This window comes from Diorhabda carinulata, chromosome 2 (genome assembly GCF_026250575.1).
Source record: "Diorhabda carinulata isolate Delta chromosome 2, icDioCari1.1, whole genome shotgun sequence".
Lineage (NCBI taxonomy): Eukaryota > Metazoa > Arthropoda > Insecta > Coleoptera > Chrysomelidae > Diorhabda > Diorhabda carinulata.
Genome location: NC_079461.1, coordinates 3,371,023 through 3,395,867, shown reverse-complemented (window position 1 = coordinate 3,395,867; position 24,845 = coordinate 3,371,023). Strand labels below are relative to the sequence as shown.

At 31.3% G+C, this 24,845-nt stretch overlaps 1 protein-coding gene across 7 annotated transcripts in view; it reads left to right on the top strand.

The window, feature by feature from the left end:
• Window positions 1-24,845, top strand: part of LOC130904067 (longitudinals lacking protein, isoforms A/B/D/L) — a 593,400-nt gene that overhangs the window by 379,523 nt on the left and 189,032 nt on the right. The window contains exon 5 of one of the 7 annotated variants that reach the window (XM_057816614.1): window positions 20,361-23,814. The exons of the other annotated variants lie outside the window; for them this stretch is intronic. Coding sequence (XP_057672597.1) covers window positions 20,361-20,719 — 359 coding nt within the window. The 3' untranslated portion in view covers window positions 20,720-23,814. Of the gene's footprint in view, window positions 1-20,360; window positions 23,815-24,845 lie in introns of those variants that run through there. 7 annotated transcript variants of the gene reach the window in all.

Sequence of the window (24,845 nt, the reverse complement as noted above, 5' to 3'; positions counted from 1 at the left end):
AACGTATCATTCATATTTTTCAAGTTTTTCTCCACAGAAGACAATTTTTATAAAATTTTTTTCAGAATAAAGCTTTCTAAACCATTCAAGCATCTTGATCTTACTATTTGTATTCAAATAAAGTGTCAAGGGTAGGAATGACTTTTTTCCATAAAATAAAGGGATTCTATCTTATTGTCGTCATAACTCCCTTATTTTATGTATTACAAAATCTTATGAAGCCTCATTCGAATGGTTTTTCAAGGTTCTTTAAAAAAGATTGAATACATTTTTTTCGTAAAGTTGGCCGTTTTCCACTTATTCAAGTTCCAATTTTTCAAAATCTTTCTTTTTATTAAATAAGATCCACCTTTAATAAATCATAACTCGGTTGATATTAGGTCTATAACCAAAAAAAAAAAACATTCTTTCTATTTTTTTTAAAAGTTACATTTAACCTCCTTACAATTTTTTTGATAAAATCTTTTGAGTTATTTGTGAAAAATCGATCAAAATTATGTTTTTTTGTAACAAAATTTCAATCACGAATAAGACTATATTTTGATATATATAAACAACTTTGATTGGGATAATGTATTTCTAAATTAGAAATAATCAACAGTTTTATGTATTTTTAATATCTGTGTAATTTGAATTCGAGTATAAAAAGTTGATGAAACTCAAAAGACAGTTTATTTTTTCGAAGAGAAACTGTGAGACGTGAATATCAAACTTTCCTGCAAAAATTTGATATATTGTGAACTGAGGATTATTGTTTAAATTTTTTGTATATACAAAATAAAATATATCTACCATGATTTCCCAAAAGTTCAGTGAAATGTGTTTGGAGGGTAAGTAACATAAAAAAAATTATATTGGCATAATTTTTTGCGAGAAGTTACGTAAAACTTGAATTAATTTGGATAATATCCTCACAGATATTTCTAGATTATTCAAAATGTAGATTATTCAATTTTTTTTCACAAATTTTTATTTGAGGTTATGATTTGATATACTGAAATTTATGTATTTTAGAAAAATCAGCGAAACCCAGACGCTTTCAAGTCAGTACCAAAAAATGTATAAAATATTTAAGAGACGTGAAAAAAACCGAAGAAGAGGCCGACGATTCGGAAAAAGAACAATCAGAGAGTAAGAAGACTGAAAAAAGTAATAAAGACATTGAATCCAAAGTCCAAACGGATGGAAATTTGGAAAAATTCAGATGTATGTCCGACAACTGTGATTTCGTTTGTTCAGATAGAGGAGAACTGATTCGACATTTATACCAACATTAGCAATTAGAGTTATCTACATAATTAATCTGGAAAAGTCTCTTTTTCATCATTTCAATTATCGAAAATAAGTTATTTGAATAAAAAGGAGTAGGATGTAAGTAAACAATTTGAAGGTCGATTGGTACCAAGTTCACTAATTGGATTTTAATATATTTCTATCAAATTCAAGTGATTTTCGCTTGTTTGTCATAAATAAACAATAAACAATTCATTTGGATGAAATTTTATAGATTTTCCAATCCATTTTATAATTATTTAAAACACAATAACGGAAAGTTTTCTCTATATTATTAATGAAACAATATTAATAAATATGAAATTAAATTAGTCAACAAAAACTTTTTATACTGCTGCTTACTACGAAAGAAAGTCGCTAGCAAAGTTTTCCATCAAGGCATACATTCCTGACATGGATTTACGATCTCGAAAATATCAGTATTTTGATTTGTTGATATTGAATTTCCATGAGACGTTATGTATCAGCTCAACAGTGAATAATGAGCAACTCAATTCTAACTTATTCTAATATAGTTTGAAACTTACTCACGTTAAGTTTTGTAGTACGGATTGTACTGAACATATACCCAAAGCCTGTGCTTTTGTAGGATCACTAAACTAAATCAAAGTTCTTTATCCTCTTTTTTATAACCTTTTTTCCGATGGTCTAGTTATACTCCAGCCTCAATTTCTCCACGATTTAACTTGTTTGATTCTAGAATATCTTTATGTTAGTTATAAACTTTCTATTTCAAAAAGTAGTATTAGTCTTCTAAATAAAGTTGCTTTGACTTGGGTACATACTACAGTCTAGAGGCAGCTTCAGGTTACTTGATTTGATTATAACTGTTGTTTCGAGCAGTTGTTTCAGAATTTTTCTAAGAAAATAGATCAAAACCTCGAGCTCTTTTCTGATTATCAATAATTACGAAATTATTAAAATTCAACCCCAAATCATTGACTTGATCACACGACTAGTGTCTAATCATTGGTTTGCGACAGTAATTACGATATAGCAATATTTGCGCTGTGTTTGGAAGGAAATGAAAAAATCGTATAACTTCAATTGAGTATACCGGAAAACGCAGATTTTTGATATATTCTGCTTGGAAAACAAGATCTACAGAAGGAGAGTATTCCACATTCATATCTCATCAGCATCGACAAGAAAAATGCCACGAATAGATTGCACAATCGGAGCATGATCGGAAGCAAGTTCGGAGACGTACTGAAAAGAAAACTCATAGACAAAGTAATACTAGACTCCGCTTTGTATAGTACCCATTCTCTATTTATTTATCTAGTTTCACCAATCACCGTACAGTGCAAGAAAGATAGATCTAACTAAGACCAGAGGTTGTTTTTTTTCTAAAACTGGCACAACATTTAAATGTAGAAATTTGATCTATTCAACAGTCTAGAATTACTACACTTTGATGAAATTCTTGTCAAGTTAAAGCAGATGGAAATCTTTGCGAAAGAATCCTTTCTAAAATTCAATATTGGGATAATCCTAATCGAAAACAGTATTTTTTATTATTAATTGATGATAATTAATGAATCATAATTCGTTTTATTCCGTGATTTGTATCAATTTCCATCGACTTTTCTTATTCAGACTTTTTGTGGAAAGAGTTTTTCGTATATTTTAATTTTGTAGATACTCTATTTCGACGTATAGTTAGTTACCCTAAACGCAATTGTTTTTCATACAATTTTCGTTTTTATTTCTCACTTTACGATTAAGGAAACTCAAATATATAAATGGAAAATCCAAAATATGCATATAGATATGAAAATATGCATAATATACAAAATTATTATATATCACTTCAGAAACCCACCCAAATCCACTACTAGAGGATTTGTTAAGACAAAGAAATTCGAAAATATTGAAAAACATGAGGTAACAGACCAAATATGAGGTATTAGAGGTTACATCACTGGGTGTAAACCTCATGGAGACATAGATTTTAAATTATCGAACACTCGCGAGCAAATAAACTCAAAGATTTAAATAAACATTCTGATTGTTGATAAAGGTTTATTATAAATAAATAAATTCAATGATTTACTTTGAAATAAACTCTTCCGATGCTGGAACTCGGAATTTCTGTAGACGACTTACGTACTGGCAGGGTTTTATGCCTGGTAGAGCAGTTCAATTGATGTGGGTTTTGACTCGTCTCCAAACTTCATTTTGCCTAATTCTGCATTATGAGCAAAATTCTGGATGTGTTGGGGTATTTGAAATTTTTTATCGCCTGGTTATCTGCAGTAAACAAAAATTAAAAACAATAATACCAATAATTCCTAATAGGTGAATTCAAAACTTGAATGAAAGTGTATAAATGATTGTTGCGATTAGCAAATATAGATCTATAAAAAAATTGGTCTCCATTTCTCTTTCTCTTTGTAATTCTCAAAAAAATAACACTATTTTAGATCAAAGTATCCTCTCCCCACATCCATACGTAGTTCTTTATATGGCTTAATCCATATTGACGCAGAACTGACTTAAGGCATAATAAAAATTAATAAAATACTTCAACACTTTAAAGCCCTAATTTATGTTACATTTTTAAAAGCCGAGAGCCGATACAAATTGGTGTACACCCTATGCAAACAGAACTTAGGATTAAGGCTTCAAATTGTCTTCAGACTAGGAATACTCAAACATTTTCTTTGAGCCGTTTGAGTATAGTTCTTTCAATATCAATTGCAGAAGACAGTTATGCACGGAACAATCAATATTTCAGAAATACGCACGGCACTCATACCCAATTAAGGAATGAAAAATAATGTTTACTCCGGTAACAAACCGTCAGTCCACGTAGACTCATCATCTCCACTGTTTACCAATGAAAATATCGAGTCGTAAACTTAAATTTATTTCTATTGGCCGAAACTGTCTGCTTTGAAATTTCGTTTTCCAGAAAAAAAAACGAATGGAGTACAAAAAGCGCTCAGTACACGTCTGGTACCCCATTTAAACCAAACTCCTTTACAGGCAGGTACATTTTACTCGTCTATTTACGTTTTATAATTCAATATTTAGTTATAGCAAGTTAACGAAGTATAATAATGATTTTTTCGCAAGTTCCAAGAAGGATTACAATTAAGTGCATCTGTTTAAATAACCGCGTCCAATTTATAATGATTCGATTGCCTTTTAACGATTACTTTCTCGCATAAGATATAAATATATTTAAAAGTTTTTATAAAAATAATTAATTTATAAAATAAGGAAACTACGCCTATGGCAGATCAAACAAAATTGCCGGCAAGGGTTTTTTATAATCTTTACATCTTCTACTAAAAATATATGCAAATAATTCCAAAAAAATGCATACAATATACAAAATGTGCGATTTGCATATTTGGGTTTCCTTATTTATCAAATAAACTCGTTCACTGGTGATATTCGAATTTAAATATCTTGAAAGTACCTTTAAGAAGACAGAAATATAACTATTACTTATTCAATAATAAATATTTATACGAATAAGGCCAGTGTCTCAATTTATTTAAGTAATTCAGAACTGGTTCAAATACTACCCCGAGCCACGTGATTGAGGGGGAGGAAGCGAATGAAAAGCTACGTAGTTTTTTTTTAGATGAAATTTTGCTTAAGAAAATGATTTCATTTGCCACACAAATAATATTTCATACAATCATGAATATATTGTTTAAAAATAATGAACTATTAATAAATAAATTTATTTGAGAGTTAAATAAATTTATTAATTATTCATTAAAAGTTTATAAATCATATTTTATACAGGTTTCATCAATTATTACTTAATATTTATTAAAATTGAAATATTATCTTAATAAATATGTAATAGAAAACGTGAAATATTGTAAAACAAAACCATGTAGCATCGGGCAGGGGGGAATCATGTTAAAATATACTTTAGGTTACGTGCAGGGGTTCCAAAAGAACTATAATATGACCACTTGGTTTATGGACGCTTCCTTTCGATAATCAATACACAGTTTACCTTTTGAAGACGATAACTTGATTATGGAAACGTAAATTAATGTAATTGTGAGTGTTGGTTTGTGTTCAGTACAAGTAATTTCTTGCTACTATCTGAAAAAGTTTAAATAAAATCTATTGTAGATCTTTTAAACGATATGTCCAATTATTGGATTGATCTGTACAAATATTGTGTAAAGAAATTATAGATTACTCAAGATATTATATTGTTTCAAAGACAAAAATCGATTCAACTAAAAAACTAAAAAAAATTTCTACTTTTTCTAAGATATCTTTGTATTTCTTAGTATTATAGCTCAATAACTAGATCTGGAGATGTAGTTAGACCCTTGAAATTTGTCTGTTATAGTCTGTATTAGTCAATTGAAAATTTATGATTTTGTGGGTCCATTTCTAAAAGAATGTAATGGACGAAGTCATTAAAATTCACTCGTAACCTAAAAGGGTCAAACACGTCAAGATTCTATGCTATACCGATGATGCTGTTGTGATTACAGCTACAAACTGGTTGTAGATGATGAAATTATACAACAAAAGATTAAATTTAAATATCTAGGCATAGAAATATCGGGATATCGAAGAAACCAAGCGGCAAAAGCAGCACGAACCTCAGTTTACCTGAACGATACAATCTTCGGAAACATCTATTGAGACCAAATCCCGAATCTACGACAGGATCTCTGGAAAAACACTTTTTGACAGGAAGAAAAGGGAGATGTAAGATTGGCAACGTAAACGATTGGATATTGAAAAGAAAGTGAGAGTGAATGACAACAGAATGGTCAAAATAGCTAAAGAAAAGTCGTTGGAAGGCCCCGCAAGAGATGGAGCGACAACCTCTCTAATAATTAAACGGCAGAGGATACGAGGAAAAACAAGCATTTTGCTTACATTAAAGAAAAAAGAAGAAGGGATAGTGTAAAGTAAAATCCAAGTTTGAAAAGCTGTATCCCTTGTCCAATGAACGCCATTTTCGAAAAAAGAGTTCTAATGGTTTTTATAATTAATACAATTGAAATAACTGTGAAAAACGGATTACCATTTTTCAAAATTTTATTATTATGTGTTAAAAAGTATAGAGGAAAAGTAAGTTTTGAAATAACATTGGTCAGATGGCGTCCTTCCCAATTAATATATTCGTGCAAGCGATTTCTGAAATCGTCCATCACTTCATGAACATTGCGCTGAAGAATCCTTAGGATTTTCAACTGTACGAGGTCCTTCCTCTTACACTTTACTTTTCAACAATTCCCACAAGAAAAATTCATATAGTGTGAGGTCGGGTGAACGGGGAGGTCAAAGAATCGCTCCGTTTTGGGATATCACACGATTCGGAAAAATTTTATTAACAATATTCAGGCTTACACGGGCTGCGTGGCTTGTGGTTTCGTTTTGTTGGAATAACTTTGATGATTCACCGCTTGTTCACGAAGTTGAGGAATGAAGAATGACCTTAACACTTCCGAATATTGCTCTGGGTTCACGGTAGCAGACTGCCCCTCTGTCATGTAAAGATTATAGAGACATAAAGACTGAAATGTGCCTCGTTACTCATCCAAAGGTTGTGAATAAGCTCCGAATTGCAGCAAAATCGTTTATGCTCCATTTTGTAACGGTGATTGTGTGAATCTGGTCTCAAGATCCTTTGGGCAGACCTGTCGGAAACTCCAAGAGAAGCTGTTCGCGTTCAACATTCTCAGGTCTTCGAACATATCTCGTATTGTTTCATATTTCCTAAATTTACAATTTTTTTGGGCTTACACTAGGTATTGGCTGCTATAGCTACCGGTTTGGTAAAACGTTTCCATAGTAAACGCTGCGTGCTGTTTTCACGACTATTCCATGGCAACTGAAATGCTTTGAGGTGGAAAAAATAATATTTCTACGTATCTACAGCCTTTTGAAATATGCGAGATTAACTGTAGATCATACCATAGCAAAACAAAACATTTCGGAATAATATTTTTTTATAATTTGGGTTTTCTTTCTAACTTTTAGACGGAAAACTAAAAAAAAAGTTATGAGCCAAAGTTGATGAATATTTTAGGATATTTTTTGTAATCATTTAGAAAAAATTCATCAGACCATTATAGAAAGAGGTTTTTGATATATAATATATGGCTTGATCAAATCTGAACTACCTAAATCGAAATTGGTACAACATGCTTTGGCTAAATAATAAAAACCACGTCAAAGTCGTTCGAAAATCAAGGTGATACTCATCATTTTTCGATGTTTGGGGTGTCATTTATAATGAATTATCAAGGACAGACAATTAATTCCACTACGATAATTCGCCGCTACATTCCAGCATGATTGTGACTGATTTTATGCCAAAACACAAAACGTGTTATGGCGGAGCCACCGTATTCGCCAGATTTGGTTCCCCGTGGATTTTTCTTTTCTCTTAAAAATCTAAAATCCGCTTCAGGAAACGCGTCTTCTTCATACTATTTCAATTAAGATAATATTCTTGAAATCTTTTGGTTTGTATGTTTATTATGTGTTTATTAAAACTTAATCTATAATTTCTTCGAATTTTTCTACAGAAAAATCATTGAGATTCTTAAATCTCCTTATATAGACTGATTAGCATTTTTACCTTTTCGTATGGCATGTTGTGTGAAATAATGTATGATGTGTGTTCGTTCGAATATTGTAAAATTTGACAATTTTGTAGTAATGATTTTATTTATAAAATAAATTATATGTTTTCTACGAAATTATCTATTATGGTATTAAATGCATTCAAGAACTTCCTTCCTGTTTCCACTTTCTCCCTTGACCTTGGATAAACCTTCAAACTATCAATTTTCAATAGTTTCGCACTTATTTATGATCAATTATTAATGCAAAACTATTTTAAAAAAGAACATCACTTATAAAAATTTTTATTTATATATGTAAACTAATGAATTCAAATATTTCCGAAAAATATTTAGCATTATACCTTCTTAAAAATGAAATAACGCATGATTATGTACAAAATAAAATTCTTTACTACCGGCAACATCGACTACTGTCCCGATTCTCCGATTAGGGACCAATGCTCTATGAAAGCACGTGTAAAACATTATCATACCAACTAACAGTGTTGCCGGAATGAAAACGGTAAATATTCTTATGGTCTATTTAAATATATTATTTTTTTTTAAATACAACGGTATTTCGTATAAATTATAAAAGTGTTTTAGAAAGTTGATTGATCCTACATACGCATAAGATGTTTAGAAATCTTGGTGTACTCGGTTAGAAACGAATTTTAGAGATATACAAGGCATCGTATTATGTTGTTTATGTTCAATATAATGCGTACGTTATAATTTATAATAAGAATTATTCCCATTATTTTGTTTTATAACAGAATAAAATATTTAATTAATACGAAAATGTTTCTCGTGAAAACAACATTTTTAACTTCATTGGAATATTCACCTATTATTTCCTTAAATATCCCAAGTATTCTAGCTAAATATAGATAATGAAATTAATGTATCAAAAGATTGATAATTCAAATTTATAGAAATAATTTCGTGAGATGTAGTTTCAAATGCAAATCCTAAAAATTTGTCAAGAATCGAACTATTGACAACGCCGCGACCGTGAAAATGGCACTGAGAACCGCTAAACCAACAAGTAGGCCGTGACGTTGCTAGTGACGTCACAGAGCTGTGCATTGCTGGCGGGAAACTGCTAGAGTTAGTGAGGTTAGTTGTAGCTGATTCGGCGTATTTAGAGGCTATTGATGGCTCAATTTTTTTCGTATGATAGTATTGTGACGGTTCTTCGGTTTTCTAGTGAATTTTTTAGTGATTACAAAAGGTTTAAATTGTTTGTTTTGTGATTAAGTGTACTATAATGACAATGCTCTACTAATATGGATGTTTTTCACCTACATTGTTGATGAACGGTCAGTGTTTGGATTATTTTTATAGGGGTGAGCTGGGTAAGTGATTTATATATTATATGTCTAAAAATTTCAATAATTGTGTATTACATCATATTGTGGCGAAAAAAATGTAATTAAAGCGTACTAAAGCTAGAGGATTACTTCGAATATTATTATTGTCATTAAAAAACTTTGTTATATCCACGTGATTTGATAATAATTTCCTATATTTAGATTTGTTTGTAAATAAATGTTATTTATATATTTAACCTTCTTGAAATCTTTCTAAATTGATGTTTTCCAAGATTTTTCAAAGAAATCAAACGTAGAATTTTGTATAGAAATGCCGTGGTAAATGAATGTCAGTTACTTTGATGAAATATTTGCAAAATTAAATTAAATTACTGTATATTTTATCATGAAAATTATGGAGTAATAGCGTTCAAGATTGATTTGCTTAATTAAATAAGTATTTTAAACTACACGTAGGACACCTGCTCCTCTTTCTCCTACATATTGTTTTTATGAACTTGAACTTAGCAACGTTGCCTGTATCGAAACTATTTCTTCGAATTAAATTCTCGAGAATTAAGTGCAAGTGTAAGTATGCTCCAATTGGTTTCTAATAGTAGTTTTTCTTAATGAGCTACATTTTAGGATTACTACGGTGTCCTGGTTGCGACAGAATGTATAAACAGGCCGGCACTAGGAATAGACATATGAAATATGAATGTGGAAAAATACCATCTTTCGTTTGTACATATCAACGTTGTAATTTTAGAACCCATAGAAAATATACGTTGGACAAACATTACAAAATAAAACATGGTTGGTAAAAGTAACTTATACCAAAATTAGTATTAGTTGATATTTGTAAAAATGTATATTGTGTTTTTGTAATAATTAAACGAGAAAAATTATTTGATTTATTGTATTGATGTCTTTCATACTTCCTCACTGTGTTTTTTATTGTTAAACATTAAAATTCATTCAACAAAACTTGCACATTTTTTATTTACAGATATATGAACATTGGATAGTATTATATAATTTCGTTTTTAGTTAATGCTTGTGATTTAAGTTTTTTTTCGTCAACTGTTGAAGTAGGTATAATTGATTGTCATTTGCTCCGCTATGTTTCAACGTATAATGAAATTTATATACAGTATGGCACAAAATTACACTACATAAAAGTTTGTAAACACTTCCAGTCTTACTTGAATGTTCAACTGGGTTCCAACTAATCTTTTTTTGTACCTTACTTATTAGAATCGTGGTTTCGTTTTTAGGAAAACTCATTGTTTATGGATGAATGTTTTGAAAAAATACAAATTTTGCACCTATTTGGTATTTATTTGAATGTCATAACACCCCTGAGGTGTTTTATTTCCTATTTTCATCATTTTTGGAAACATAGCGAAGCAAATCTTTTTTTTATTTCCATGTATTAACGTTGTGTTGTTTTGTAGGTAACAAACAGTATCCTTGTACTAGATGCGGTAAACCTTACAGATCTAGAAAAGCCATGTATACACATTTTCGTTTTTCTTGCGAAAACAAACGCACGTTTTTTTGCAGCTTGTGCACGGCCGCGTATTTTTATAGTCATCATTTGAAACGTCATATTCGACAGCAGCATTTTATGACGAATAGAAATGTTACAGAATCGAATTTGAATTATACAACTTAATCAGCTCAATAACTATACGGAATAATATATCTGAATATGGTATAAAATACTCAAAATTAATGAATTTAAAAGTTAGAAGATTAAAGAAAGAACCTTCATCTCTATCAAACATTTGAAATCCCACTTTCATCTCCTAGCTTAGCTCCTAAGATTTGATTGGGGCTTAAACGGTAGAACTATGAAGCTTGGGATATTCCAGAGGATATTGATCACCCGAAAATGATTATGACTGAACGCGTTAACAAATTTATATGATCCTAGATAGTAGAGCTTCAATCCTTTAAAGTTGATGACTAGAAATTTAGATTTTGATCATTTACATATTTCCAAAATGATTTTTAGTGTGTTTTCCCGTTTCCATGTTACTAATATATTGTTAAAAATCAAATCAAAAGAGATGAAAAAAAGTGTTATCTGAAAACAAAATTTTGATCTTCTAATTATTAAAAAAAAATATTAGAACATGTACTTTTTAATGAATGTTGTGTATTTATTTATTTCCTTAGAATATATTTATGTAGGATAATTGAAATAAAGGCATTCCAAAAACAGTTTTTATTATTTTTATTCGACTGAATTTCGAAAGAACAAACAGAAAACTGTGTATGTTGTTGATGTGAATCGGAAGGTGGACATTGCTTTCTGACTGTTCAATTTGACCTACAATAATTAAATCGGGTTGAGATCGAGCGACTGTACAAACTTCCTTTCCAATTCTTCCAAATTCTCTTCTCACAGGTTCGAGAAACGCTTAGGAACGTTATCATGTGAAGATAAATTCGTCGATTTTTACCAGGTTGTGTTTTACAGTGAGGTTTACACATGGATCTAACATCCGTTCTTCCTTTGATCTGCGCACACTTCTCGTAGACCCAAACACTTCTCTTCCACTTCTCAAGCTTTCAATTTTCATGTTCTTTAGCTCATTGCAACCTCTTAATTTTATTCTGACGTCTTCACTGCCATTTTCCAAGAAGACCAGCTTCTCTCAATCTCCTTTCCACAATGCCTAGACTAATTGATCTGAGCTGCAATCCCTGGACTCGTGACTCGTTTACTCATCATACAAAACGTTTATCTTCAGCGGTTGTGATTTTTCGAACGTTTTCTATCGCCAAAGCTCCTGGTGGATGTAAATTGCTTTGGTTGAAGCGTCTACATCTGAATTGATATGAAAACAAAGATCCGAGAAATGGATATACAAAAATTTAGGTGCATGGATTTTGTTAGAAGATGGATGTAGTAGAGGAAAAAATGAATTATATGAATCCAGGAACCATGAAGGATTTTGTAAAATACTAATCAAAACCCATTTAGAATTTACGCATTTGATCCATTAATAATTCGTCATCAATATGCGGAAATTTCATGGACATTTTCCATTGGAAAATGAATGGCGTCGTTTTTTTCTTTGTGCTAGACGGCTGCACGTCGCGGTGGGCGGATATCGATGGTCGCTGCCCGTTTTTGCGTCTCACTGGGACTAAACTACAATCATAAACACCGAAGAAATAAATCATCCTCTACTTGTTAAAGTGTATTATTTTGAAATTTAATGAATGAATTGTGGGGTGGGCAAAAACTTTTGACCAGTAGTGTACGTAACTAGATACAGAGTTTCCACAGATATGGATAAGACGTTGATAAGTAATAAAATAACTTGGCTTGATTTTCAACTACAAAATTTAACGTATTTATTTGGCGTTTGGAAAATAGTGCTAAATCCATCAAGAACGGTTGCTTTGATGGGAAAGATCGCAGTTTGAAATTTTATGAAAAATATTTCGATATTACCTAATGAGATTTTCAAACTCAAAGAGCTTAATAATAAGTTAAAATTTGTTTTTGGATTCTAAACTACGGAAAATGAAAATTTCTGACCGTTTCGAATTCAAATCAAACAAAGATTTCAAAGTATTCCAGATTTTTATTAAATTTAATTTTTTAGTACTAAAGGAAATAAATTAGGAAACAAATTTTGGTCTATTCAAACTATTTTTGGGATGACAATGAGCAATAAATTCGATTTTTCCAAAAATTAGTACTAAATTTTGAATTTTTATTGTTAAATCGTAATTGATATATGTATATTTAATATACAGGATGTCCCATCTAAATAAAGTCGTCATTACAGTGATTACAGAATGACTGTATATAAAGGAACGATTCAACAGCTGTTGAAACCTTTTGTCGTTTATAAGTTTGCATATTTTGACCCTGTATAATCCCCATATATACTTTCTATATGGACAGTTTTTATAAGTGGGAGCTGTTCCGACAAAGAAAGACAGAGCGACTACGATTTCTCTATCCTCCGAGATTTCAGTTCGGTTCTGCGCATTCTCAAGCATGCGCAGTATAGATAAAGTGTCTCGAACGAGAGAGAAAATAATATCGAATAATGTCGGCACACCAACTGTCCATATAGGAGTATTATATATATGTTACGTCAATATTTGTAATATCTAAGCATTCTTACCAACTGTAAGTTATTAATATGTTCACATATTTGTGGAGGTATGCAAAATTAGTCATATATATTTAGCCTAACAAATCTAACAGCTTCAACTTCAATTTGACTAACAGCGCTACTAATAATCATGTGCTTTTATTTGGTAGGAAGGGAATTTTTTATGAATTTTTTTTTTTGAATTTATTTTCATTTTTTTTTGTTTTGGTAAAGTTACGTGCTGGAATCCACCGATACCGATGAGGAGACCGAAAGGCAGAGGTAATTACAGATGTATTTGTGGGAGGACGTACTACGAGAAGAAAAATTTAATGCGACACCAAAAATTAAGATGTATTATAAAGTTCGAAGAATATACAATAATACACGAGAATGATCAATTTTGCGATTGAGGTTACGTTCATTTCGGAGCAATTTTGGCCGCTAAGGGCAGTTTTATTCTATTCATAGGATCAAAATCACGGCATTACAAGATGAAAATTTAATATATACGAAGAGGCTAGACTATAAGTTTATTTATAATCTCTGGCCGTTCTGTATATATGTATAAGACTTTTCCAATGGCCACAATGTATATATCTATAAATGACATTCTTCTTTCTATGCTACTTTCAATTTCTCCACAATTAACAACAATTTTTCAACATTTCAACCAATATTTAGTCATCCAATCAACTTTTGAATTTCGTCTTCAAAGAATTCGGTCTAAACAACTACCTCAACACATTGAAAGGTTTATGTAAATTGAGAAATTATTGGGATTAGAAAGAAACTATCGGGAAGTTGATCAAGTTGATTCCGATCAGATCTATTTATTAGCCATCAAGAAACAAATACTTAGGTTCCCACCTCTTATGAATATCACAATTATATATACAACAAGTCATATAATAAGTAAATTCTACTAAGAACACCCTTCGTGAAGCCAAAAACACGTGGATTCAATTAGCAAAACGTTTATGCAGATTTTTTAGTCAACCAATGCCCAGATTTTACGATGATTATTCGGTATTTTTTATTGAACAGTATTTGAGTATTGAGATTAGAAAAAATGATCCCAAACACTTGAACTGTTTCGAAATTTTGTATGTCCAATGTTACATTTAGGTTTTTTGTCTGTCTATATGTCTGCCTAATAGTATTTTGACTTCGATTCTTTGTTCTTCTTGACTCTAATGTCTAAGAATTTTCTTATTTTTTAAAATATATTTTATAGATTTTTTTACATTGTATACGTTGTGGCCTTTGGAATGACTATAAAAAGTGGTGTAGAATACAGAAATATTTCTTTAATTTTAGATACATTTCACACATTTATTTTCAAAAGAAATATTGTTATTAGTTGTAGGAATTTTCCCAATTTTTGATAAATATTTTGACTTTAAAAATTAGGGAAAATAAATATTAACGTTTCTCATATATGAATACCAAATATTATTGATTTTGAATAATATTTTATACATAATTTTAGAAGTTTAATTGTTTATTGTTATTTGTTGTGGTGGGGTAAATAATTAGATTTTTTAGGGTGTATGGTATGACTGACATTCAACGTACAATATATTATTAAAAAATTTTATATACAGTGTTGATTAGTATAAGATATTTTTATATTTATAAACAAGATAGTCCTCCACGATTTTCCTTGTCACCATAAAAATGATAAAAAAGAAAAAATAACTTTTAAGGTTTCGAAATAGACGGCAATGAACTAGTTCTATGTTGAAATATCATAGTTCATAGCTCTTAGTTGATGAGACAATCTGAATATGAGCTTCACTCAATTTTCGGTTTGTAGGTAATTCTTTTAAAAACCACCTGTGTTAAAAATAACCACTCCACGAAGAATAAATATTATTTATTTCAATACTTTCAACCCTTGTCTCAATTAATTACTGCTGAATTTAAGTACAATTAATAAATAACATTTTGTTTGAAATCCAGACGTTATATGAGGGTAGTTTTTCTAGTTAATTCCCCTCTTTAGTTATACGTTTTTGCCACCTCTTCGGAAGCTTTTCATTGCCGGTATCGAAGAATTCCTACCTCGTAGAATTTTTGACATCCTAAGGTTTCTTTCAGTGGTCCAAACATGTGGTAGTCGCGAGGTGATAAGACCGATCTATAAGGTGGATGGATCTCCCAATCCAGTTCCCATATTGTGAGAAACGCGGTATGAGAATACGCGTTATCCTGGAGAGGAATAGCGCTGGAATATCCTTATACATATAATTTTACCCGTAGACCTGGTTATCTCCGCTTTAATTCGCGTCCTTTCTTTGTTCTTCCTCCTCTTTCGGTGTTGTAATGTTGTACCCAAGTTGCGTTTCTAGTGAAAATTCGCGTTAAAAATCTGGCCACTTCAGGGCGACAAACCATCTGCATGAAATGGCGTATGTTCTCGAATGCTGCATCCATTTGCCCACTTAAATCTTCGAGCATTAACAGACAACTTTAATCCGTCACGTGACTGTTAAAAAAGTACAAACTCACGAGATCTCCCTCGTGGATACCTGTCCACACACACACCCCAGGCAGGTTTAATTCTTTTTCAATAAAGACGTGATGATTCTGGTCGTTCCAGGACTCGCAGTTATGCTGATGGAGGTTGCTTCATCCGACCACAAAATGGAATGTTGGAGCTGCTAAATCATCCTCGCGGACAAAACGCGGACGGTAAACTCGATAGTACATGTGTTTCGGCATTCGTCGTAAAGAACGATCGGATATTTGAAGTTTTGCCGATCAACTAAAGCCAGCGCCACTGTAAACAGATGACGATTAAAGTTGTGATATCTCTTTCATTAATATTCCATAACATATTTCTTCGACTACCGATCAGTTGAAGTTATTGTATGTACCATAGAAAAATAAAAGTAGTTCGTGCGTGTAACCGCTGTTCAATTCTGTTCGTTTAGTGTGAACCTAGCTTCATATGCCGTCTGGACATTAATATTCATTTGTTAGTGGAGAAAACCTATGTATTGTTAATATTAAGAATTTTTATAGAATATATATATATATACAGTATGAGGAAGAATATTCAATCTTGTGAAAATTTTACACGAAACAAATATTTTCAGTGTACCTTTTTCAACAAATTCAAACTTACCTATCCTTTGACATTAGGGCAACAGTAGCAGAAAAAGCCCATCAATAGATTTAAATGTATAGATTCGAACATTTTTACCTTTTCGAATCGGACACAGTTTCGAAATTTCTACTTATACGACAGTCAAATGGAAACTAAGCGTCCAAAATGGCAGAAATTTGAATGAAAGTCACTATAAGTACTGCTTAATTGACAACTTAAAGTTTATTAATATCAGTTTTAGTTTGGTTTATTGAGATCATGAAAATGATAGATCAAGAATGGTTAGTCAAAATTAATTCATTTTCTTTTACGTATACATCTTGTATACAAAAAAAGAAAGAGTTGGTACACCGAATTTCCTATAAACATCGATGTTTATAATCCATATTTAACATCCATGTGACTCAAGATTCTTTCTTGTTGTGTATAAACAGTTTGTCCACGTAAGTTGGTGGCATATGGGAAACTTTGTTATTATTAATTTTACGAAAAAAGTTATTGTTTATAAAAAGTTCTGCATGGTTCAAAACCTAGAATTCAATCATCGGATGTTAAATTTTTTCAGTCGTATACGAGGTTTGTCAAAAAATGTGATTTTTGCTCTAGGGTAAAGTAGGTATCTTTCTTTTTGATAATATCGAAAATTGTTATTGAGAAGAGATGTTTAGAATTAAAAATAGCTTTCAAATATTCAACATTGTTTATTTACATAAAAAAAAAATATTTTTTTCTACATTTTCTCTGCGATTTCGTTGGAAATTTAAGTTTGCACATTAATGCATAATTAATCTAGGATGCACTGGACGATAATTGTTTTTAAAAGTTTATTTGGAATTGTTGAATCAAATTTATAAATAATAAATGCAGTGCATTAATGTGCAAACTTAAATTTCCAACGAAATCGCAGAGAAAATGTAGAAAAAAAATATTTTTTTTTAATATAAGTAAACACTGTTAAATATTTGAGAGTTATTTTTAATTCTAAACATCTTTTCTCTATAACAATTTTCGATATTGTCAAAAAGGAACGTACTTTACTCTAGAGCAAAAATCACATTTTTTGACAAACCTCGTATACGACTGAAAAAATTTAACATCTGATGATTGAATTTTAGGTTTCGGAGCATGCAGAACTTTTTATAAAGAATAACTTTTTTTCGTAAAATTAATAATAAAAAAGTTTCCCACATGCCGCCAACTTACGTGGACAAACTGTGTAAATATAAACAACTACAAATTTTTTTCAATAAATATAGTAATAGATGGACCGCCAGTTTAGTCGTTTTCTACATTTAATAAGGGTATTTATTAAGTTCTTCAATAAATTCTTCCGGTTTTATACCCGACATTATTGCCAATTTAGTAACAAAAAACAAACATTGCAAAAACCCAAAAATATTAGCACCAATTCCAACCGACACGCGTCCTGCAGCCGTGAAACGAATAGACTGTACTATCGGATGCATGTTCAGATTCTTTCCCTCTCAGACACTCGTCCGACTGTATGATCGTACTGGGATCGGAAGGATGCATGATAGGTGTGTCCCGGGCTTTAGAAGGAAACCCGATAGAGATCAGAGAAATGAGAAAACAATAATGAAATATTTGTATTTTTCCGAAAATCACTTTTTTGACATCAGACAATGAAAAATCTTGAGTAGATCCAAAACATTCAGTCGTCATGAATGCCAGAATATCTTTCTTCTCAAAATAGGCGTTTACGTATGCGATATTGCTCTTAACTGCCGAAAATCTTCTTGCTGTGAGTAAAACTTTGAGGTTAGGAAACAAGGACAAGTCACTGGGGATGAGATCTTGTGAATATAGAGGATGATCATTCAAATCGAAGTGCAATTTATCAATTTCAGGCGATTACCGCGTACTTAAAATTTTTCAAATATAAATACCGATGTTACTTATGAGATACTCTCTATATAATTGTTTAATTTGATTTTAGTTTATTATGCTACAACAATTAAAGTGAAAACGACTTCACCTTACGGCCCTCTTAAAAGAAAATAATTATTTTGAAAAATTTATTGTATATATTCTCTAAGTGCAATTTATAAGAATACAAAATGTAGTAAAAGGAATAAAATATTAGAAACTTGATGACTTTTTGTTTATTAAATTAATTCAAAAAGGTTTTTTTTTGAAGCATTTGGATTATGTAACAAAAATAAAGAAGTTGACGTTGTTTAAAATAATTTTTGGATTCCCAAATGATGAATTTATTTGTTGACTTGTGAACTAACAAAACAAATTTGTCTAAGAATGTATACAAGGTATAAATTAACTTGATTTAGCCAACTGCGTTCATACTATCAAATTTCAAAAAAAAAAAAATCGAAATGAAATTTGGTTGACTGTACATATTTATAAAAAACCACTTCGAATCAAAAATTGTTATACTTTTACGTGAAAATGCGTTTCCTATCCTCAATCCCCCAATTTTTCAAATGAAAAATTATAAAAAATACTGAATCACTGTTTAATAGTGTATAAATCTTTCGCAATATTTCAAGGAAATTTGGAATTTTCAAAACGAACGATGCACGTCAGCGCTTAAACGTACGATTTTTTTTTGGCGTTATAAAAAATACTTACCACACAATTTTTTGTTAATAGTTTCCTTATTGAGTGTCCTTTGCAATTTAAATCAAAAGGGTTACATTTGTTCACCATAGAATGAAATCTGATGAAGTAAGATCAAGTGTACGCGATGGCCGATCTATCAATCCATCGAATGCTAAATTCTGTATTAAGATTGCGTTGGTAATGTGGAATTTAAGTTGGCGTGAAATCATTTTAAAGTCCTTTCAAAGAAGCACCAATGATATTATTTCCAATAATCCCTGCCCAAATGTTTTTAAAGGGAAATTGGGATTACAGAGACCCAGGTATTGACGTTCAGGGTGTTCAATACTCGTGTGATATAGAGTGCTACCAGAATGCCGTCGAATGCCACCAGTTTCATTCCAAATTACCATCACCTCGTCAAGTCACTTCCATCAGTAACTACATGTTCTGGGGGTCATTTCTGGTACGCTGCAGAGTACTGCCGAAGTACCGTCGAATTAACAACAATGTTCTGACCTTTAGAATTCTAGAACTCACCACTGAAGTATATTCCTCGACTTTTAATTTAGGTTAGGCGATGAGTTTTTGGAGGAAAACTAGTAGTATTAGACATCACACCCGAATTGATAACTCTGCACGTCAGTACCTAGATCTTCGACTCTCGTCCGTCTGTTTTGGAACCCCAATCTCCTTTGTAAAAAATAGGAATCATTGTAGGTAGGATAAAATATGTTTTTGCACTTCCCAATCTTGAAAATGGGACCTTATAGAGCGGTATTCTGCTTTAAAAGTACAAGTACTTCTTAAGGTCAAAATATGAGCACGACGGGCTTATCTGAAGGCCTATGTGCTCAAAGGCCGCCCACAACTATGAACTATGAAGGTCAAAATATTGAAGTACAATGATGCGACTCATCAACCAACGGACTAAACTAGAAACTATTGAGGATTAGCTGTAAGAATTTTAGAATCAAATTTAGATCATTACTAAAATGAACCGTTTGAATATGTTATCAGCACCAAAAATACAGATTTTTGGACTAGAAAAATGGATATATAATATTTTGAACAGTTTATAGGTATATTCTTCTTGGATGCTCCCAGTATATGAGAATTCTCAAAAAATTAAATAAAAAGTGAAGTTAATTATTTTTTGTTCAAATTTTACATCAATTGTTGGTGATATTTATACTGGATACATTCGCGTTTCGATAACAAAGTTACCGTCTCCAGAGACTTTCGTTCAGTATTTACTAGTTGATTTATTTAATCAGTTAGTATTGCAAATGCTATTAAACGTTCACCAGCCAAGTGCATTGTTATTTATATCTTCTTGTTACTAATATCTTTTCATTTTTAGGAAAAATTGATGATAAATTCCACGGATTACCGCCTCATCTCGTACTTCCAATGTTACTAATGAAACAGAATATGAAAAATTCCATGATAAATACGATGAAAGTTAAACCGGAAATAGGAGACGAACCAAAAGTTTTTTGTCCTGCTTGCGGCAGGGGATACAAATTAAAAAGTTCTTTAAGAAACCACATGAAATGGGAATGCGGGAAAGAACCGCAATTCAAGTGTCCTTATTGTTCCTACAAAGCTAAACAGAAGATGCACATCACTAGGCATATCGAAAGAATGCATAAAGTTATCGATTATTCGGCAGTAAAGAAAGAAAACGCCGATGCTTTTGATAATAATACAACCGTTTAAACCACTTTTTTTATCAATTTGAATCATTCCAGATGGTGATAGATAGTTTATAATTTGATTTAGGTACTGCCTTCAAAAATATGTTTGGATAATTAAATCTTGTTAAACAAACAATAAATTCGTGGTCATTTTTTTAACACATAACAAGAAAAAATCTTTTGCAGCTGATGCAATCTTTGGTCCACCAATCGTAAATATTCAGAACTAAGTGTTGAGTTGTGTGCTTTGTACTATTTAGGACTCAAAACTAGTCCTAAAAACGACTTTAAATTTCAATATGTAAATTATAGATTACCATTATTAAGATTTTTGAAGAAAAAATTCATTGCTAATAGCTCAAGATATCACAACAGAGCATAATGAAAAATACATTTTTTAAGACGTCATCAGGAGGTTCATAATTTATTTCTTAAAGTTTCATCCCTTAAAAACTACAACTCTAAACCTTTATACAGTCGTACCTCGAATTATCGAAGATTGTTAGATACATATTGAATGTGTGACACAAATTAAGCTGAGCTTTGAAAAACACTTCCTTGAAAGTGAGCTCTTCAATGTTTAAGCTCATTGAAATTCCGCTCCATCGAGCAGGAGTTTCATCTACATTGAGTGGTGCTTCAACAACAATACCATCTTCTTCAACTGTTCCTTCAAGATCTTAATATTTCCGTTGAAACCCGCATTTCTTGAAACAATTCTCAATGGTTTTTTTGTCACATTTGTCCACGCCTTCGAAGCCATCCCCATGGCATCAAGCGAGTTAATTTTTATCGGATTTTTCTCGTCGATGTCAAGGAGAAACTGGCGCACCACTTCTTTCCTGTAAAGGACTCTAAAGTTTTTTATTATACCTTGATCAAGAGGCTGTAGTTTGGATGTGGTGTTCGGAGGTAGGAATTTTTATGTTTATGAGTTTGGGAAGACCCCATATGCTGTACAATTGTCTAGAAATATGAGAACTTTCTTTTTTTTCTTCGCATCGTCTAGGTCCTTTAACAATTTGCCAAAAATGTCAGATTTCATCCAAGATATTTGGTTTGAAGTGTCATCGAGGGTTTTTTGCTTTTCCAATCATCAATGGCTTAAGCTGCACAGTGCCGGTTTGGCCGGTTTGAATAATTAAATCCAGTTTCGTCAGCGTTAAATATATCTTCAGGATTGTACCCTTTTGTTAGTTCAAAAAGTTTTTCCTCCACTGTATTACACACATTATCGTCATCGTCTACAGTTGTACTTTCTCCGGTAATTTTTTGGAAACAATTTCATTCCTTTTCTTGAAGTTCAGAAGCCAGCCATTACTAGCAAGGAAATTTGGTTTACCGAGTTCTTTAGCGAGTTCTGTTGCTTTTTCCTGTAAGGTTGGACCACTTATCGATAAGCTTTTGTCGCGACACTGCTTCAACCACTTCACAACATCTCGTCGATGTCTTGGAACTCGGCCCTTTAATCCTCTTTGATGACGAACAAGCTAGATTTTCATACTTCTCTACTACTCTCTATTTTTCAGAATTGTAGATATTCCAATATTCCAAACCGTTTCGCGATATCGCACTTTTTTTCAACCTCCGGATTTACGGCTTCAACGACTTGTTTTTCTTCATAGGAAAGGGTTTTACGCTTTGCCATGTTTTGAAAATCAAACTGAAACGTAGTACGACACAAGACGAAAAATCTATTACACAACTGTGGAAGTCTTTTTCAGAGCCTATGATGGTAGTTCTTCATTCAACATTGAAATTTTCAACTGTGAATTGAAATCGCATAACTGAGTTAATATTCCAGTAATAAATATAAAAAAAACAAACTGTTCTCTGCTTAGTTTTTCATTTACTTATTTTTGAGGTTAGTTTGCTAACTCCAGGTGTTTAAAGCACACATTGGCACATTATAACTTATGTATCTTGAGGTATTTAGTACTTCCATGGCGAATTACATGATAACCTGTGTTTTCCCAAAGAATTGCTAAAAACCGTAGCTGATTAGACAAGAATTTTCATGTCCATGACGTCTTAAATCATAAAATTATGTCGTTCAAATAAATTTTCTGTAACTAATACTCATTTAGTAAGGCAACTACTGATTTAGTTTGTGCCAATGCAAAATATTTAACCAGATCACTTCATTTTTCCTATATCAGTTTTATTTTCGAAATAATTCGCGTCGTTTTATATTATCCAAACATATTTTTTCTATGATACGATTTATTATATATTTTTATTATTTTTGATAATCAAACTGACATTAAAAGTTTGAATTATCTTTGCCTAAAATGAACGTGGTGTATGCTATAGCTTTATAATTTTTAATTTCTTTAATTTAAACAAATTTTGATTTGTTCTTGACATTATGTTATAATCAAAAAAATTAATTTAGTATAAATTTGCTCAATTCTAGAAAATTTACTCATATAAACACATACAGATATTAAAACTACTAACTGAGTATAACGTTTTGTTTGGCCATCCAAGTCCCCAGAAACTCCATTATTGCTAATTTTACATTATAACAAAAGTAGATACATTTAAAGTTACGTGATGTTCTAATTCGTTGGTCGTTTCGTGTTTTAAAGTTTTTTTCTTTCAGAAAAACTCTTCTGCTACGTCTCCCTATCGCGATGTATGATGGATTATGTATTTTTTACGATCCTTCTTCTAGATTTTTCCCCATCATATCGTAAATTCAGTTTTTTTGAAAAACTTTCTAACTTTAAACCCTCCCTTATTTTCAATCAATAGTTTTGATGATTTTCTTCTTGATAAACATTGACTGTAGATCTAATTTATTCATATTTTTCATCATTTTGATGATAAAATCTGATCTGGAATCCTCTTGATATTCGTCAACTTATTTGTTATCGTGTTTTCGTAAATTCTGACTAAAACCTTTTATTGAAGATAATACCTAATATAAGTGATTTGAGCAGATCAAGCAATTGATATACTGTAAAAATATTTTTCTAATTACTTGCCTACTTATTTCTTAATCTCATTTGAAATCAATTATTTCCAATATAAAAATTTTTTATTCTCTCGAAAAAATAAAGGAATTTACTCGATGATATCGCAGAAATGAAAGAATTTTGTTATATCAAAAAATAAAATTTTCAAATTTGAACAAAACTAAAACGACCTCACTGACATAATGTTAATAATAATAATAAACTTTTGTGATACGTTCTTACTGCCAGAAATGCTGCCGTTAATCAGTTTCCTATTTATATATACCATACGTGCCTTTTTACACTCCATTTTTTACCAGTTTACAATTAATTGTTATTAATATTTACAATATATATATTAAATATAAGAAACTAAAGAAATTTATGTTAAGGATTATTAGTTTTTATTTCTTTTCCACTAGGAAAACTTTTGATTTCCATTAATAAATTTTAATTTGATAATTTACGGTATTTGGAAACATTTTATAGAACATAGAAACTTCGGTGTAAATCTACCAGTGTAAATGTGAGTAAAACATCGAGACAAATTATGTTACAGCTAATTATCACAGTATTAGAAAGTAAAACGGAATGAAAATATTGAGACAAATAATTTTTGGTTCATATTAAAACAGTGAATTCGAGGAAAAAAATTTTCTACGTACCACCCCTATAAATTTTCAATGGGATTTATATCAGGATTATTTGCAGTCTCCATATAGTCTCGTCGAAACCATTGTTGAATAATGCACACGGTGTGGACAGGACTATTATGCTGCTAGATAAAATCGCGTCCATCATAAGTTTGATTTAATGAAGGTAACATAATGTAATCTAGAACATTGAGGTAAACATCAGATTGGAATCTTGCACCAACAATCGCCAGGCGTATTGATACTCATCGAAGCCCAAACATTTTTGGTCTGTACTCATGTGGAAGCAATAGTTTCCTAGTTCTTGCACAGTTCTTCAAATCCGAAGTTTTAATTCGTCTACATGTCGTTGGACGGGATCCTGGGAAGTCGATTCAAAGAGTTATTCTCTTAAATAATTATTTTCCTTTATCCAGACGCAACTTTTCAGCCCAAGGTTCCGTGTTTTTCCCATCTTTCTGGCTACGGTACTCGCATTAAGACCTAGAAGAGTTACCAGTTTTCTCAGGAGACAGTAAATACACTTTTACTTCAA